At 43.4% G+C, this 19,409-nt stretch overlaps 1 protein-coding gene across 1 annotated transcript in view; it reads right to left on the bottom strand.

The window, feature by feature from the left end:
* WDPCP (WD repeat containing planar cell polarity effector) overlaps window positions 1-19,409 on the bottom strand; it is a 147,380-nt gene that overhangs the window by 11,265 nt on the left and 116,706 nt on the right. Inside the window, exon 15 of the mRNA XM_082755619.1 lies at window positions 2,535-2,670. Within this exon, the coding sequence (XP_082611745.1) occupies window positions 2,535-2,670 (136 nt within the window). The remainder of the gene's footprint in view (window positions 1-2,534; window positions 2,671-19,409) is intronic.

Genomic DNA, 19,409 nt, shown 5'->3' with positions numbered 1-19,409 from the left:
GCATGAGAAATGGAGAAAGTCAATAACGATACAAAAAAAATGACCAAGCTAACGAAGAATGAAGGGCCTTTACAGGAGGGGGAATGTGTCCCGGTTATTGATTTAGAAACTGCAGGTAGTGGTTGGAGGCTGAGAAGAAGTGGACAGTGGAAATGTCAGATATGAATTTGTGATGTGAGAAATCAGTTAGAATAATAATGTCGGTGTGCACTTCCTAAGACACTCAGCTGCAAGGCACTCCACAGCTGTGGTTTCACAAACTTCACTGTATTTTAGTAAGGCATTATTGATGCCATTTTTCAGGTGAATTCACTGAGGCAACAGAAAGCAAATGTGATTTAAGTTTGGGTTCCTATGCTGAATCAATTTAAAGAAAATTTTGTAAAGTGCTGCTTAACCATCCATCCATTATAAACCATGTTGTCTCCTGGTGGCTCAGATCAGGCAGCCAAATCTCTAGCAATGCTGGAGTATCTTGGCCAGAGAGATGAACCATTGCAATGACTGCAGAACTGAGAAGGTCCCTCTTTTTGTAGGCTCCTATCACTCGGGACCTTCCACTCTATACAAATTTCTGCACATGAAGAAGCTGGATGCAGAGTGGGCAGCACACATAGAAAATAAATTCCCTTCTGCGTGGAACTGGAGGCAGAACACAAGCCACAGTCATGTGCCTGTAACCATTTGTGGTTTTATAAGCACAGCGAAGAGGTTTGTTGGGGCCACCTGTGCCATAGCAGGTGACCTTCCCAGCTAGTCCGTGTTGTCACAGGGAGTGCCTTTAAAACTCAAATTAGCATTAGCAGGCCTCACAGGGCTGCAGCCAGCCTGGGGAGCTGCGAGAAGTCTTATTCCACAGCTCCGCAGGAGGCAAGCAAAACCTCAGGGCTCTCCTGGGGGAGGTGTGAGCAGGCGGAGGAGCTGGCCGCGTGGGTGGGAAGCTTTCTTTGTACTCACCAGCTTGGCAGGAGGCAAACAAGAGCCTTGGGAAATCCAAGCAGTTTGTGCAGCTCTGGTGATTGCAAAGGGCTGCTCGTGAGGCTCAGCAGCTTTTGGTGACCCACTCGGGATGGCACGGGTCAAGTTGGGAAGCTGGGGAGTAGGAGTGAAGTTGAACTCCAGCATCTCTCTCCCAAGAAGCCCAGGGAAGGCAGACGTGGCACTGCCAGGGACATGTGAGTCACAGCAAACTCCAAGAGGGAAAAGGCAAGCTGATGGAGGACAGAGTGTTTATACCTTTGGATCAGAGGCGTCTTGGGATTAGCTGCTGCTCGAGGACTCTGGTAAAGGAACTCCTTTCACCAGGGCACTTATGAAGTCCTCTGTAGTAAATACCATCGTCAGCACAACCTTGCTGTCTTTATTTGCCCATATCACTACAGTGCTGTCTCCATCCTCAAAGTTAAGATGGAATAGCTGTGAACTGTATTTTTAAAACCAGGTTCCATATCCAAATTTATTAGGTCTCTCTGAAAGCCTTAGATGGCACTCTGTATCCTAAAAACGGTAGACTACTTATTATGTATTTCACCAGTGGTGTGCAGAAGGTATAATGGATATTATCTAATACTGAAAAACCTCAGTCTCTTCATGTGAAAGAAGAAAGAAAACTAGACAATACACTGATTTCCAGAAGGAGAAAGACACGTGATTCTTGCCCACACAAAAATGCATTCAGCACAATTGCACACAAACACTTAAGATGATTTGCCAAGGTGGATGTTCAATGTTTTACTCACACTAGATTTATTAAGTGTTCCTACATATAATAAGGACAGAAAATGAAAACAAATGCATCTATATAATCACTGGGAGTATGGTTTCTTTTCTATCAATAATAATCAAGAAAAATAAGAGAAAAAATGCATTTCAAACCTTTACAGAATAGCTGTTTCATTGTAATTTCCCACCTGTTGCAAGGTGCTGTTCATCAGCAACAAAAGCATCTATGTGCTTCTAGCAAAAACAGAGGCCAGGCCCACTGTTTCTCTCCTAGTAGGTAAGTCCCAGGTTTCATTCAACTTTGGAAGAAGCGCACTCTCGAATCATCATCCCAGGGATTTTGATCACAGACTAGCAATGAGATCACAGACCCATGTAAAGATAATTTTTGATTTTTAAAAGAGCTGCTCACTACCTGTGCCTGCCGAGCACAGCAGTTCCATTGCTCCATCCCATTCTCTCTTCTGCATATTCATCAAAGTAGGCGGCATCTGCCCAAACGTTTTAATTCAAAAATGGTTGCGCTAGTGCATGTGAAATATCTGCAAACTATCCATGTCTCTGGAGATTGCTTTGTGTCCATCCCACATCCTTCTGGCTTCCAGGTTTGTCTTGGTTCCTGCCTAGCTCTTAATGTTTTATCGCGCTTACGATCAGACGCAGATGGGGTTGTCAGGAAAGTTCAGAACATCAAAACACACATTCAAAAAGCATTTTAGTTAATTGCTCCCGCCCTTACATGTTCTGTTATGGAAATACAGGACTTTCCAGGCCCTGTGAGACACCAGTGATGGAAGCAGAAGAGAGCTCACCTGCGGGAGCAGCTCCGTACTGGCGTGCTGGTGGACGGGCCAGGAGCGGGCACGTCGCGCTCTCCTCCGTGCGCTGGAGGCCGGTCGACACAAGCTTCGCGTGGTGTGTCTTCTTCTTCTGACTGCCCCAGAAGTCCTGTTAAGACGGAGCAAGTTGTGGTATCAGGCTTACTTAATGAGAAAGTACCAAGCAAGCTGCAAGCTGTTTGCCTGAGGTGTCAAAAAGGACAAGAGCGGCTTCTTGTAATGGATCGAATCCAGTGGAAAACTCCACGCTTACACAGCTCTCACCCCTGACTCTTCTCCTTTGAAAAGGAGGCCAAGTAGTCAACTACCAGCAATAATAACATGCACAAGAGCTTTCAGAAGGGCATGAGTGTGTGTTGGCTTTAGCTAGCAAGGAGGAAATGCCTCCTAAATTGTCAACTACAGAAGGCCTAGCTGGCCGCCAAAGGCTGCTGCATGGGAGTATTTCGCTGTTGCCATACAGATCCAAATCTTATCAATTGGACCAATCCCCCTTGCATGTGCAACTCCTTCCTTCAAAAGTAAAAACCTGCCTTATCTTTCTGTCAAAATATTTTGGTTAACGATCACGACTCAAAGCCTTCAGACATGTGAAGGGAGGGCCTCCCCTTCCCAAGTCCCCATCTGAGCCCTGTGGGGAAGGAAATTGTTTGAAAATGTCCAAACTGCTTGGAAACAGACAGGAGGAGCTGCATATTCAAGATGTAATGCTTAAAATAAATTAATAAATAAAATAACCAAACCCCAGTGTAGCAGAGTTCAGATTACGGAAAAATCCTGTTACACATAAAGACTTTAAAAGATGTTTTTTCTTGAAACCATCAGACCCTTTTGCGTTTCTTTTTTTCTCTTTGAATCCTGTTTTTCTCCCCTTGTTCTCTGCCTTCCTGGATCCCCTATAAGCTAATCTGCACGATACCCATGGCAACACCATGGGCAGTGCAGAGAAGATTATGCTCTTGTGAGCGTTGCTATACCACTAGCTTACATTTTGGCCAAAGACCCAGGATGCTCACCAGCTTAGAAGGGCAAATCTACTTGTAAGTGTTTCTAAATCTCTCGGTCCTAAAGAGCTAACACTGTCAGATTTCTGCGGACTATTTCTAGTCTTCGTGCTACCTGGATATTATTTGCATCTGCAGTGTGAGAGTGGGTAAAGTGTGGCAAATGGCTGGGCTTTCTCCAGTAACCAATATTTTCTGTGCTTCTGTTTCCCAAAGGTGGAATAACGCAGGGAATTGCTGAAAACAGCCAACTCAGTCAGGGGGCAACACACCTCTAAGCAGGCACATAACGCTGCAATGAATAAATAATAGACTTGCCTTGAATAATAAACTGGCCTTGGTGAAAGGAGGGGAGAAAAAATGTGTATGAGCAATGAGCTACATCTAAGAAACTCTGGGACAAGTAAAGTACATTCCTCTGAAGGTCTCTTCTTGAAGCCTATTGCAGTGAGCAGCCAAGAGAAGAAGGGGTTTGATATTAGTAACCTTAAGGTATTCTGTCTGGGTGTAGGGCTGCAGACTTGTAGTGTGACAGTAGGTAAAATCAGACGCCACCAGCAATTCAAAGCCATAAAAACATCTGATATGAGCATTTTGCCACAAAGAAATGGACACTTTTGTTGACAAAAAAATGGACACTTTTGCTGTGGGACAGCGACCTGCATTCCCAGTAAGAATTGTTATGGCAGGAAAAACAAATGTGTAAGGAGCACTGTTGAAAAAATACAGTCCTTCCTATACCAGGGACAACATATCCCACATTTAACTAAAAAAAAAGGAAGAATTTTGTCAACAGCATGGCAGAGGTGGTGGTCCTTACATCAGATAAGTGCGAGGTGAAGACCTGACTTGGTGCTGGCTTTGGGGGACTCACAAATGTCACCTCAGGTTATCTGGGATCTTCCTTTGGCATATTGCACAATAAACACTTTCTATTTTTAATTCTAACCTAGTACTTGCTTTTCGTGATATGATCTGGGGATTTGAATCTGAATTTGAATTTTAAAAACTTGAGAATCGGTATCTTGGCTAGCATTGTTTTTTCATCATTAAAGTCATTTATCAGATGCAATAATATGAAGCATATCACACTAAAATCTTTATCTACAAAATCACATTTGTCACCATCGGTATTATACCAGCACAACCACACAATGCACATTCTGCATTTCCAAAATTTGCTGATGTACGGCTCCATCTAGCACCTGACAGAAAGAGCCCAGCACATTTCTTTAGAGGCCCACCGAAAGTTTTCCTACACTGTAACGAGCAGGACACTCTGTGAACATGATACGCAGGTGATGTGATCTCACGCCTTCCCTGCTCATGTATGTGCTGTTATTTCACTGTGTCTATTCTCTATTGGATCTGTGTCTGCAAATCACAAGCTTTTTGCATTCTCCAGTCTCCTCCACTGGGCTTTCAGGGATAAAAAAAAAAAAAAAATAAATTAAAAACGTGCAATCCCATGGCAAAATGAAAATCGTCTTTGAATATTGCTTGCAAAACTGACAGCTCTACTTAACAGAAGCCATTAAATTATTTACAAAGCAGCAGCTGCTCTTGTAAAAATACAACCTCTTTTGGCATGAAAAATAAACTAGTTGATAAGCGAGAGATAAGCCATTTGACTTCTTCTTTGTGTGCTCGGCATGGTATGCAGAGCCAATTCTGCACAATCTGATGTTTACAGAGCAATCGTAATGTACGACCTCCTTAGGCAACGGGGACACAAGGAGCCTTTAAAACGCTGAAGCAAGCATTTGATCAGAACTCTTCATGCTGATCTTTGAAAAATTCAATAAGTTCAAAAAATGTAACTCCTGCTAAAGATAAAATATCAGGTTTTTGCTTCAGGAGTTGCAAATATATCCCAATGAACTCCCAGTGAACCACGCCGACTTCAGACATACTTCTAAGAAAAAGAAGTAAATAGTAGGTTTTCTGGAAAGAAACAAATCAAGGATCTGAAGTAATACAAATGGATAAGCAAGGTGAGTGCTGTAAAACACTCCAGTTTAGGAATAACCTGAACAATCACACTTTTTATTTTTTTTTATTTAGGTGTTAAATCAAAATTCACTTTTTAACATGAATATTTATTTCCATGCAAATAAATTATTATCTCCTTGTATTATGGATGCAATTCTCTATCTATTTTTTTTTCATTATTTTGGCATGTTGAAATCCAGTTCTCACATTTTTGTGAGTTAGATTTTTTTTTTTTTGAAAGGAAAATAATTGCAACAGAAGGCATCAGGTTAAGCATGATGTCACTCATTAACAGGTTGCTCCATCTTAACTCTATCCCTGGCTTTCTAAAAAACATGTATTTCTGAAGCCATTGGGTAACATTCTTCAGGTACTGAAAGTAATGGGAACTTCCATTGTTCACTTGAGCGGGGGCAGCTTTTTTCTCTCTTTTTTTTTTTTTTCTGGCTACAATTGTTTTCCTAAAATGCCTTTCTAAATAAACAGAATCTATTGAAATTGTTTAGTTTCAACAAATTCCTGCAGAGAAACCACTTAAGAACAACCAGCTTTGTTTGTGGGAAAAATATAAACGTCTCTGCTTGTTTTGGTCTAGTCTTCTATGGCTTCTCACTTTTAGATTATTTTTTAAATTATTTAGTTAATTTCCAGAGCTGACATATCTTCATTTGACAAAAATTCCCTGTTGAAATACTGTTTTCCCAGTACTTTTAGAACTCACTGAGAACAGCTGCTGCTGCTGAGAGAGCAGGAAAAGGTATATTAAATCAGAATATCTCCCATTTGTGTTGTAATTTAACAATTTGATACTTGAGAAGATAAGGCACTTCAATCACTACTAAGTAGAAGCAGCCCTTAATGCTAACATAACATGTCATTATTTCACTAGTTGGATATTAAGCACATTAGCAGCAGCAAAACTGTTTCAGTGGGTGTGCCAGGAAACGTAATAATTTAAATAAAAGTTATGTGATAAAAGTAAAGAAGCAGTTAACATTTATAAACATTTTTTTTTCGGTGGGCTAGGCAGTTGTATAGTAGTTAGCAGTCTCGTGCAGCTTGCAGTGAGACCTGGCGTTAAAACTTTCTTCAAATGGAAATGCCAAGTCTTCACTAGCTCCGACAGAGATTTCAATCTTTACTACTCATTTGCTCTGCTAGAATCATACATGAGATTAAGTTAACCACTATATAGGCTGAACAGCTCATTTTATGTCTCCCTGGAGCCTAGGTAGTCAGGTTCCTTAGGAATTACGCTAGCAGTGCCAATGTTATTTAATTTAGAAAAAAAAAAAAAAAAAAAAGGTGTGTCTTACAGGATGATCCAGATGTGGTAGCACCAAGCTGTGATGGGTCGCCAGCTGAAGGAGCCTGAACAACCGAGGATTTGCTCTGATTCCAGGCCCTTTCACTTCAAAGGCTTGATTGGTGTCCCAACAATCGAGAGCTCGCACCTCTAGATTTTATCGGGTTGCCCAAACCTTGTGAAGTTTGCCTCGTAATCTTGGCAGCAGGCAAGCAGCTCTCCTCTCGGCTGCTGATGCATGTGAACACGCCGGAGTGCCAAGGCTCAGCCCCAGCAACCCAAGGCTGCTATTGTTGGGTAATTACAGCAGGCATAGGAGGGAGGACATTCCTGGTGACTAGGCATTTTCTTTGTTTGGTAAGAGGTGCTTTAGACCTTTTCTTTCTTTTTTCTTTTTTTCTTTTTTCTTTTTTTTTTTTCTTTTTTTTTTCTTTTTTTTTTTTCCCATTGTAAGTGACTCTCTGGAAACACTAGTTCTGGAGGAAAGCTGGGCAAAAGCTGCTGGTGAGCACAGATATCCCCACTGCTCTGGGTGCAGGCTGCAGCAGTGGAAACGTGGGTGCGTGCTCCAAGGCACCTCGGTGAAAGCTTTCAGGGAAGCCCCGATTTCTCACAAACGATGCTCTGGAGACTCCACGGAGGCACAAATGCCTCCGGCACTGCAAGCCCCAACCCACAGCGGGCAAAGCAGGCGCTGCCGAGCTTGCGTGTTCCTTCGGCTGCTCCTCGTGACGCCCATCCGTGAGGCACACCCTCTGCCTGGCACCTCCAGCCCAAGGACCGAGCTTCTCCCCTCCCAGCTTCTGCCCTCCGGGAGCAGGAAGGGGCTGTGCCGGCCAGACGGGAGGGAGGTCGGCTCAGGGGAGAAGAAAACCATCTCGGGGGGGGGTTAATTGAGACAGAGAGGCATCTGCAAGCACGAGACGCGGGATGGAAGTCTGCAAGCAAATGCTGCCAGCTGGAAGTTGGCCAAACTGATAAAGTGGAAAAGAAATTGAGGGTTAAATGTTTCGGATGCTGAAGGCTTGGAGTTCAAAGAGAAGCTCAAGGAACCTCCCAGCCACTAAGTCCATACAAAGAGGCTCCAGGCAGACACAAGCCTTCTGCTGGACAGCTTTAGCCCACACAGTTTCCAAAAGGCCTGGATGAATGGTTAAGGGATATCTTTTAGCATCTGGGAGTGCTTGTGCAAGGAAGATGACGCCCAAGGGTGAGCTGCTGCTGAGGGCAGAAGGAGCTGCTTCGTACAGGGAGATGGATAATAACTGCATCTGCACACACAGGGCTGGAGGAAGGATGTGAACACATTGCTTGGTAGGAAGAGGCAGAAAGGAGCTGCTCCTCCAGGACAGGAGGTGAGGGAAACCAGGGTGAGGGAAACCGGAGCATCAGCTCCTATACCTGATGTTAACCCAGCTTTCTCCTGGTATATAAGGACTGAGGGATCACAACCAGCTCCATCCCCTAGGTGCTCTTCAACAAGACCACCTTGGTCTTCATACAGCCCTTTCTTCAATCGGCTGAGGTCAGAGTCCTTTACAAGAGAGATCTGCATCATCTACAGAGGGCACGAGAGCACTGCAAGGACAGCAAGGCAAGGCCACACCACATGGTGGCTCTTGGTGCAGGAGTACATTTACAGGTGGAAAAGCCTTAGCTGCGTTATCAGGACTTTTCGAGCAGGTGCATAGCTATGCCACAGCACTGGAGCAAGGCTAGAGTTCAAGAGTTAGCTAATTGTATCTCTCTCAAAAAGGAATTGCCTCAGACCAGTTAATTTGTCAAGATAACGAATTGCAGCAATTCTCCTCCGCTGGAGCTGGGCCACTAACACTGATCTGAACTGTATTTAAACTCTTGATGACAGAGACTGAAAGAGATATTGCAATACTGGAGGTACAGGTTCCTAAAGCAAAACTGCATGTACAGCTGGTGTTGAGAGGCAGCAAGGGCATGCGAGTACACATCCTGCGTATCCCTTAGAGATATGAAGAAATTCCCCAGGGCATTGACTCTGGTGCCTGGGCAGGCAGAGTTCATCTTGAATTTTTGGGAACGACTGAGGTCCAGAGAGGATAATATAGCACCCATCAAGTCATTTCTGCAATATGAGACGAGCAGATTTTTTTAACTCCCCCCCAAAAGAAACAAATCCTCAAAGTACTGATTTTTAGTGCCATAGTTTTCAGGTAGCAGCAACAAGACCCTCTGTGGGCCTGGTGCTGTGATTCCCATGGCACTGCATTCTGGCAAGCCCCAGGTCACTCCTGCATTTTCATCTCCTATTTCTTTTCTTTTCTTTTCTTTTCTTTTCTTTTCTTTTCTTTTCTTTTCTTTTCTTTTCTTTTCTTTTCTTTTCTTTTCTTTTCTTTTCTTTTCTTTTCTTTTCTTTTCTTTTCTTTTCTCTTCTCTTCTCTTCTCTTCTCTTCTCTTCTCTTCTCTTCTCTTCTCTTCTCTTCTCTTCTCTTCTCTTCTCTTCTCTTCTCTTCTCTTCTCTTCTCTTCTCTTCTCTTCTCTTCTCTTCTCTTCTCTTCTCTTCTCTTCTCTTCTCTTCTTTTTCTTCCTATGCAGCAGTAGAGATGAACAAGTTTGGATAACAGGAAGACCTTCAGTAAAAAGGCACGCTTAGCCCAATGCCTGTCCTTCCCTTCTGCTAAGAGTGAAGTAGATGACACCAGATGACATCAAATGACATACGTTGTTATGCCAGACCTTCTCCTCTCGCTGCCAGGTGTTTCCTCCCCAACAAGAGAAACACAGGAACAGAATAAATCCTGTACGTTGTCTCAGGGGAACCAGAAAGATTTGGGGATAAGCAACACCATCATTCCTGGGAAGATGTTCCTGGCATGCTTAAGCTGGGGTGCAGGAACAACTTTCCTGGGACTCCTCTGGGGTGCTTCTGCAGAGAAACCAGGACAAAGCCCCTGCAGCTATTGGCATCTCCTGTGCATGTGGGACACACTGAAGTCTCTACCATTTGAGCTTTCTGGCGCTAATAAAAAGCAAGAACATTTTCAGGAATTATTTCATGCTGTCAGGTAAACCAGAAATAATGTCAGGTAAAGACAGAGAGCTCTGTCACCTTTGGCAAAGACAACCTGCCTCTCACCTGGCATCGCCACTCCCTCTTTGGAAAAAGGACAAGCTGAAACCAAAATTGGTTGCTGACGAATCTGTGACTGTGCCACTGCCTTAAAAAGCAGCAGCGTGAGGCATGAGCCAGGCTTCAGAATATGCTGGCTGAACGATCCATTGTGGAAAGAAATTATTTTCTTTCTCGTGTTATTCAGAATAATCATTCCCTACCTGTAGGTCCACTTAATTTAGAAGAGCAAAGTGGCTTTTATTTTGGAATAAGTGCATCCACAGGCGAAGTTCTTTCAAAACAGCTAATCTGGTCATTGCCATATGTAAACAAGGCCTTATAAAATGATGGGGATGGTGAAGAACTCGTGAGGCCCTGGACTTCTTGCTCAATTTGCAAGCACTTACATAGACCTATCTTCCTCAGGGCTAATACAGTGATCAACAGAGCTTACAGGAAGCCAGCTCCAATTCAAACAACACTGGCAAATTGTTGAAGAAGAAATGGGCTTTTCAAAGCTGTCTCCTGCTTGAGTTGGTCCTCACCTTTAATACCATGGTCAAGTGGTAGTTTAGGACTCAGCTGATCTCCGAAGTGCTGACTGCCCATAAGGTTTGATCTAAGGCTGGAGATGAAGAGCGTGCAACCTCTTCTAGGACAAGCGAGTGACTCCTCAAGGGTGACTTCACGTTGCTTGCACCTCGTTTCTTGGCTTTGGCTGTGGTGTCAACAACGTCTTGCAGATTGCAAAGAGGGGCTTAAATATTAATGTAGAAAACGATCAAGGGACGAGATCTTTGCAGCATGGTTTGCTGCCTTGTGCAACACACGCCGGTCTGTTTTGCTTCCCAAGACTTTTCTGCGGCTGGCGTGCTCGTGGGAAGCAAGGGGCCCTCTCAGGCTGGAAATCTGGGCTGAGGCTGCTCTGACTGCATACGTGGTGGCTCAGCGCGTCTGTCCACACAGCGTGGCGGCAGCGAGAGCTATGTGGGAGATGCAAAGTGACCTAGATCGGCACCCCTAATTCCTGCAGCTGTGCTAGTTGCTCCGTCCTGTGCAAGTGTGATGTGAACCAAATACCAGTCACGTTAGGGACTGACCTTGTTTTCTTGGAGAATCCTGCGTAAAAATGGATATAACAACACTCTTGACACTTACCTCACAGGATGTTGTGAAGCTTAATTAAATGTGCGCAAAAGCATTTTGAGATCCTTAGATGAAAGGTGTTTTTATAAATGCAAATTATAATAATTACTGCTAGTAACCACCACCAACTACTGAAACAATTAATTCAGGTTGCCACAGGCCATCACAACAATGTGTGCAAAGAGGCATCAGCCATTTAATGACATATACGTTGCGTGAGAACTAAAAGCCTTAAAAATGCCGTAAACAAAGAGGAAAAAGCTAGATACTCGGGGCTTGCCCCTGTGGTGCAGCCCCGGGAGGTTTCCTCTGCCACTTCCATCACCCCTGTGTCTGCACTGTGACTCCTAAGAGCCCACCATAATGATTGCATCAGTGGGGATAAACTCAAGACCTGACTATTTTTATAATTAATATTGTAAGGAAAGTGAAAATGAGAACAAATATCTTGGCTGACAAAAATCAGGATAATTCTGTCTTTTTTTTCGGTGAATTCTCCCACTCCCCCCCAGCCCTGCCTGCTTATAGCATCACAGAATAGACTTTGGCTAGGGGGTATTATCCAGCTGACTTTCCAAGGGCGAAAACAAAAGCTAAGCAATCAAGATGTGTCTGGCCAAATAGTTGAAGGCCCAGTGCACACATTTAGCTGACAACTGACTGAAATCTGAACCATTTTGCTCAGCCTTTCTTGTTGCTTCAAAACTGATTTGGGTTTAAATAGCTAAAACCTACAGGTGTTTAAATTCTCTCCCTTGTCAGCAGAACAGCCTCATCAGACATGGTCTGAGGATGTGGTCAGACTGGAAGAGATATCCAAAGACCCCACAGTCGAGTCCCAAAGAGCAGGCTAGCCCACCTGTGCCCCTCAGGCTTATTTCACTGCTCTCCTTTAAAGACTAAAATTCAGAAGAGTGGTAGTTACTAAGCATCCAACTTACCAAAGCAATTAGGCTAAATGCACTGCAGCTAGAAATTTAAGCAATGCACCGAATTTAATTTGAGAATTCATGGTCATAAGACTGAAACCTTTAACATTTAACCTAGCAGCAAATTAAATCAGCTTTCTGATCAAGTGAAAAATTCTATGCCATTGAAGTTTGGAAGTGCAAAGCCCACACTTATTAAAAGGAGTTTTTCTTTTAATGAAGAAAAAAGTTGGGACCAGTTAGTTGCCTAACAAAAGTGACAAGAAAAAAAATGGGAATACCATCTATAAACAAAACAATAATTAATCAGTAGTGCTTTCTGGCTTCTGGCAGACAAATGTACTCATAGTCAGTGGGTCTCATGGAAAAAAAAAAAGTCATTTATGCTGGAAGGCTGTATAGACTAAGCTTACTCCAATATCAACATGCATAATGCCATGTACCATGTACCAAAATTAAAAGTGCTTACATGTTTTTTCAGCCCATTCAAAAATAATGACTTTCTATAAAACTTCTTGTGCCTTAAGAATAAGGATATCAGGCTTTGAATTTCTTGGGTAAGTTTCCATAAAACAAAGGCCAAGTTTTTATGGGTCTGTGTGTTTGGGCATAGAAAATTAGCAGCACTGGTGCAACGTATACAAAACTTGCTATGCATTTGGTACTAACGTGTTATTTTAAACCTACCTGGTACAAAAATGAATTGTGATGTGCACATATGCAAGTTGTGTGTTTGCACACACATGCATATATATATATATATACACACGTGCACAATATACACGCTGACATCCTGTTGCTCAGCTCTTAATGACACTTATACGGTGCTCTGTTCTGTGTCTCCTGGCTAAATCCTACAATATGAGATAAAACTTGGATGCATTTTCTAAAAGCACCTTAAGGCACTGGGACATAAAAGAAGTTGGGGTATTAGAGCACGCCTTGTTTTAACCATCTCTGGAGCACCCTGATTGACACTTGACAATTTACAAGAAAGGTGTGGCTAATCAAGCCACTGAAGCAGATATAAGGGCAGGTCCTCCCTGATAGGCATTTATGGGCTGTCACTCACCCGCACAGGGCTTCGCTGCACGGGCTTGCTGATAACCACCAGCACATTCCCTGGTTTGGGTGCCCAAAGGCCTTAAAAGCCAAGGTGACCGTATCGGCATCTGAAATCCCACACTAACGAGTGGACGTTTTCCTTTCCGAGCCTCGCTGTTAGAAAAGGGAACCATTTAGAAGGAAAACACAAAGCTTTGAAAATAGGGCACGCTGTGCTTTGTACAGCCTTTGGATGGGGAAATACATCCTTGGAGAGAGAGCAGGTTTTCATTCCCAGCCTCTTCCTTCCACTCCCTGGGAAGATCTTCCTCTGCCTGGTGTCCCTCAATTACAGGCTGGCATAAATACCAGGGTGGTTTGTGTTTTGTTTAAAATAAACCAAAAACTCACGGCGGTAGTTTACACGACGCACTGCCTTCTGCAAACACGGCTGCTCTCTCCCTGCCTATTTAAATAAACTCCGTCAGCAGGAGCAGCGGCTGGGAAGCTCAGAGCCCCGGAGGGAGCTGTGGGCAGCTCCTGGCCTTGCTCCTGCTTCTGAAGGCAACCGGGAGGAAGGTGGATGGGAAGAGAAGCAAAGAACCCATGCCTGGTGCTGAGAAAAAAAAAAAAAATCACTGAGAAAAAAATCCCCGTGGCCCCTACAGGCTCCCCCCAGCCCTGTTTCATTCCCTGTCTTGCTCCTCTTCTCACTGAAGTGCACAACAGGAGCTTGGAGATAAGATTGTGTCTCAGACAGATGCTCACCTTTTTAGAGAAATAAAATAATTATTTTTTTTTTATGAGAAGGCAATTAACCTAGAACACATTCTCTGATACCTGTTGAATACAGCGTTGCTTGTCAGCCACTCCTTTCATCACTTAAAGTGCGTTTTGTATCCACGGAAAGCAATTAAGGTTCAATAGGGAAAGTTTGCCCTTACAAAGCATCTTTCCACATTCCTGCATTACCGTAGCGAGCTTTTCCTTTCCTTACATGCCACCACCAGCCCTTCTCACGCAGACATGCATCACCCAGAGGTGTTTGCTATCTGCCAGGCTCTGGCTATATCCTCGCAGTCCTTCCTCACAGCCTGATTGTGCTTCTTCTGCCTCGGCCCGTTTTAGGGTGGAAACTCTTCCTCCCACCTCACGTTTTGTGGGACAATTTCAGGCTGTTTTAGACGGCAGGTGGGGACTCAGCCCACTGCAGGGAGAAGGGATCAGTCAAAGGGAAAGCACCACCACCATCCTTTCTGATCGGCTGAGAGAGGCTTAAAGCTGTCTGAACTGCTGGCCCAGGTGATGTTTTCACCTGCCCCCCTTCGTACCACAGACAAGAAGACAAACCTGGTCTTAAGCCACATGTAAAAATAAGGAGCTCTGAAACTATCATTCCTGAACCTTAATTTGGAAATCAAAACAGATGTGTAGGACAGCAGGAACTTTCAAGCCCACAACAGTACTGATATAAAGAAAGTTTGAATAACTTTTAAGACCATTAAGACCAACTTTCACCATTTAAGATAGTAAAAAGGGAAAGAGAGGGAAGGTGCAGATAAACTGGAGTCCAGGAGATGGCTTTCTAGGCAAGCTGCATAGCATAAGGAGTGGGAGATCATCATCGTGGCAACTTTTACTATGAAAATGGCCCGGGATTACTTCACAATTTTGTGTTGGCAGGTGTCCGGAGCCATTTAACCTGGCATCTTCTAATGCCTGTAATTATCTACTAGAAGGACAAGGTCAGATTGGCATATGAGGCTCTTTGTTCCCCATCCCCAACTCGAAGTGGGACAGGGGTACAACATTTGGAAAGTCTTTGCCCTTGTGCAGAGAACCACAGATATGCAACTCAGGGAAATGTAAGAAAGATGGTAACCCCAAGACGCTGCTCTGGCCGGGATTACGCCGTGCTGTGCAGAAGACGCTCAGCGCTAACCACTCCTGTGTTGTGCAGTTTTTGGAGAACTGCAAGTAGCTAAAAGAAAAACTCAGATGTTTATCATAGCAGCATGGTGCTGCTCAAGATTTAATCTACCAAAGCAAACAAATAAACAAACAAACTCGAGCGATGCTCACAATCTCTTCTATCTCAAAGGAGGAAAGAGCAAGACAAAGCTGCATCCAAAGGATTTTCTTGCACAACAGATTCCCTGATCCATGGGAAGGCCAAGCTGATTTAGCCTGACCTAAAGATGATCCAAGCCAATGGTGGAGACGTCTCCAGTTCCAAAAGTTAGGGGGAAAACTGTCATCCTACAAGTACCTGAGGCATTCTCAACACTAGAGACAACTGGAGAATATTTTTGAAATTAATTGTCTTCTGAATTTATTTTTTTTTACTACACTACCTTTCAAAACTCCCATGTAAACAAAAATTGTTTGCTCCCTTTCTCATCTCATTTTGGAAAGTACTTTAAACTTGGTTTACAAACAATTGTAAATTCCCCAATACATAATATGATTTTACTAGTTATTAAGCATACACCGATACACTGAAATAATGTATTGTTTAATGTGCAAAAAGTCATTTTATTTGTTTTATTTTTTTATATTATTTTCTTCTGAATGAGTGGAACTCCTGGTTATTTTTCTGATATGGTATTTTATCCAACTTGTGGAGGACCCATCTATAGCCACCAATGCTGGCACGCATCAGCTTACAGGAATAATTAACAGCAAAGCCACTGACCTCCTACAGATTGCAAATTACTAATCGTATTGACTGTCTCTTTTGCCCCAAAATGGGGTGTTGGATCAGTGTGTGCAGAAGCTCTCCTGGTTTTGTAAATATTACACCTCTCTGACAACTGCAGCACTGGGAGCCGGAGACACATTGGATGAAATGCAAACATCCTTATCTGTTTGTAAAAAACTTCAATCAGATGGTGGGAAAACCTGAAATAAAATGTTTCTGGCTTTCTCCTCCCTTCCCCTTCCTCTTGGTTGCATGTTGTGTTTTCCCTGATTTTAGCAGAAGTTTCGGATGGGGTGGCGTGCCTGCGCCCTGCAACAGCCTTTGTGCATCATGGTTGTTGTCACACTGACACCTAATGGCAGCTAGGAACTAGAGTGTTATGGTTCATTTCCCAGGGGCGTGTTCTACGCTCTGCTTAAAAAAAAATCCTTCAATTTATAGAAAATAAGTGAGCTCAGAAAATGGACTTCCCCTGGCTGTGCGGTTAACCCCTGGGAGGGCACTGCTGGAAAGAAGATGCTGGAGGAGAAAAGCCAGGGGACGCGGTGCTGAATTTGCAGGATAAAGAGCGAGGGGCCATGGGGGATGCTGCAGGAAGGATGGGGTGCACCCGTAAGCACACGTCACACAGGGCTCATGGAGTCCCCAAAGGGAAACAAGGGCACCAAAGGCTAAGATGAGCTGGCCAAAGTCACCCCGAAAGTTGCTGGTGGCCATCCCATCACTGACCCCAACATGTGAGCAGCAAGGCTCTCACACATGCAAGGGGATCGGTTGAGGCAGTGTAGCTGATAATAATAAAGACCACACCTCTTCCAGGAGTTTTGGAAGAAATTGGGAGTTTTTCAGAAATGCTTTCCTATTAAAATTCTGTTTATTTCAGTGTTCACAGTGGGAGTGGCAGCGCAGTTGGTAGGACCACCAGGGCCCTTTTTGCTGCAGCAGACTATGGCCACACGGGCTCCGCGTCCAGGACTGCGGGCTAGGCACCTCACCATTTGGAGGCAAAATGCAAGGGCCTAAGGTAAGCACTTTGTGGATGTTTTCCTTTAGCCATGATGTGCCCCATGTAGTAAAAAATAAATAAATGATTCGTACCCATAATCTTCCACCTGGTTATTTAAAATTTGTATTATTTAGATAGAGGTGTGCTGAAATTTAGCAATGAACTGGAAGTGATGATTCAAGAGAAATTTAGAACGGGTCCCAAACCCTTCCTTTCACATGGCACAGGCAGAGGGTGAGCACTTGTCAGGCTCCTGATGGTGCGTGAGCAGCAACGCTTCCAGGTGGTGTGAGGGGAAATCATGAGGTCTTTCTGCAAGGTCTTGGGATGGCCTCAAAATCTGCTCTTTACCCAATGCAGAGGCACGTGAATAACCACAGTACGATGTAGCAGAAGGCAGGATACCTTGAGCAAAAAGGATAAGGTAGCAGTTTAAAATGGACAAGAAGCAAGGACACAAGGAGCCTGAGTGCCCCAGGGAGGTGGTCTCTGCAGCCTGGCTCTGGGCTGGGAGGGCAGGAGGCAGAAATCAAGTGGCTGTTGCATCTTTGGTTAATCATAAAGATGGAAAGGTGGGACACTGGCTGTGTACCTGCAGTAAATAACTAATTATAATGATCACCATACATGCTTAAGCTATTATTAACGATATCTTTTCATCTTATTATAATATTTTGCCATTTCATCACACCAATAATGCAGAGATAACCAATGTTGCCTCATGATCTGTTTTTAAGACTAAATTTTGCAGTTTGAAATCCAGCACAATTCAGGACCTTTTGGTGCCACAAATGCTGTGAAGAATGTTATTGAAGGGCGGATGTTATGCATGCATGAGTTCAGGAGCTGCAGCAGTCTTACTGCATTGAGATCTGAAGAAGTTTCAGTGCAGACTAACCAACAAGAAGAATAGTTAAGGAAAATATATTTCAAATAGCTGAAAATAAATACATTTGGTGAGGAATTTGAGGGGAAAAAATGTCATTCATTCTAAATGTACTCACTGCTTTGTATTAAGCACTGTTCATCAGTTTTCCATCAATGTTTTTTTTCTCTAACAATCTATTTTGTTTCTTCTTCTGGGCAAGTTTGGTGCTTTAGAAAGTGCAAGATGGACAACAGTGATGGCTGCAAAGCTTACCCTTGGACCCAGCTGAGCATTTTATTTATAGCTTTCAACAGCGATAACCAGAGCAGAATGCCAGCAGCCCCAAGACAGGCTTTTATCAGGTCGCTTGGTTTTGATGGGTGGAAAGCATTCAACAAGAGCTGAGATCAGGTCATCGAACACCTTCGCTTTTGATGCAGCAGTGTTTTGGGGATGAGCTGTTAAGCAGTCTCTTGTGCAGGAGTCTGTGGAGGAAAACAGCTCCAACCTCTGATTTTGCCATCGGCAGTTCCACAGCATCCCCATATAAGAAAGAGCCTGTGGTGTGGCTGGGAACGTAGTGAAAGAGGATGTAATAAATAAGGAGTCCTTCAATGTTTTTGTTTGTTTGTTTGACTGGAAAACAGATGTGCAAAGTGTCTCATATTTACAAGAGTTGGTATTTCCAAAAGCATATCTGCATCCCTCTCCTGGTGTTTAACTACACTATATCTGATCTCTGCTTCTTAAACTCACCTGCATGGGAAATGTTTGCTGAGAATTATTTGGTAGACCATTATAAAAAGACTTAATGTTGAGATATTAAAGCCTAATGTCAAGTTGACACCTTGCATCAGCCCACCATTATACCTCTTTTCCAATTCCTCCGCTGTCATGCCACCGATGTGATGAATTGCAGCCTGTCACATTACGTTACGTTACACAGAACAAACAGGACAAAACACATACCAACTGCCATGCAAATATGTGTTTGCCAACTCTTTTCGGTGCGTGGAAATGCAACCGGCAAGTTCCCTGTTGGAAAACTAGAGGCTCGAGGATGGCTCTAGGGTGTGTGAGACAAACATGCCTCTGACACACCGTGAATATACAGATACTCTGCTCTCAGCCAGCTACAGCAATTATGAAAGCACCTCCAGCTGTGATCATTTCTTCTTCTTTCCAAAAAAAAAAAAAAAAAAAAAAAAAGCAGCAGAGGATTCTGCAGCTGCTGATGTCATGAAGCAAGATATAAATACGTATTAATCAATCTAGCGTTTGTGTTCAGATTTGGAGCTATTTTTATGACTGGACACATTTTGGCTGCATATGTGTAAATATAACACCCACTTATGTACACACACACGTGCATACTATGAGATGTGTGAATATACATTATGTGGCTTTTAACTGCAGTCTTTCAGCCTACATGTGGGCCTTTTGAAGCTAATGGGAGATTTACCAGGGGCTTTTTCACAGAGCTGTAGGCAAGACAGGAATCCAAAACATATGAATATTATACTATAATGATACAGTGTAAATCATCTAGTTTGACCTACGGTGAATTACAGGTCATTAAATTTCATCTAGGTATCCTACACTGAGCCAGAAAAACTTGTGTTTGACTAATGCATAAATTGTATTTGGTTAAAACCTACTTCCCAGAAAGGTATTCATTTAGTCTCCATGCAAAGACACCTTCCATGCACCAATTTCTTTGATAGCTTGTTTCAACAGTTACTTTAACTACCTGTGCTTTTTATT

Source organism: Aythya marila (assembly GCF_965140915.1).
Source record: "Aythya marila genome assembly, chromosome: 3".
Taxonomy (NCBI): domain Eukaryota; kingdom Metazoa; phylum Chordata; class Aves; order Anseriformes; family Anatidae; genus Aythya; species Aythya marila.
Note: the sequence above shows the minus strand (reverse complement) of the source record. Positions and strands in the feature narration are given on the sequence as shown.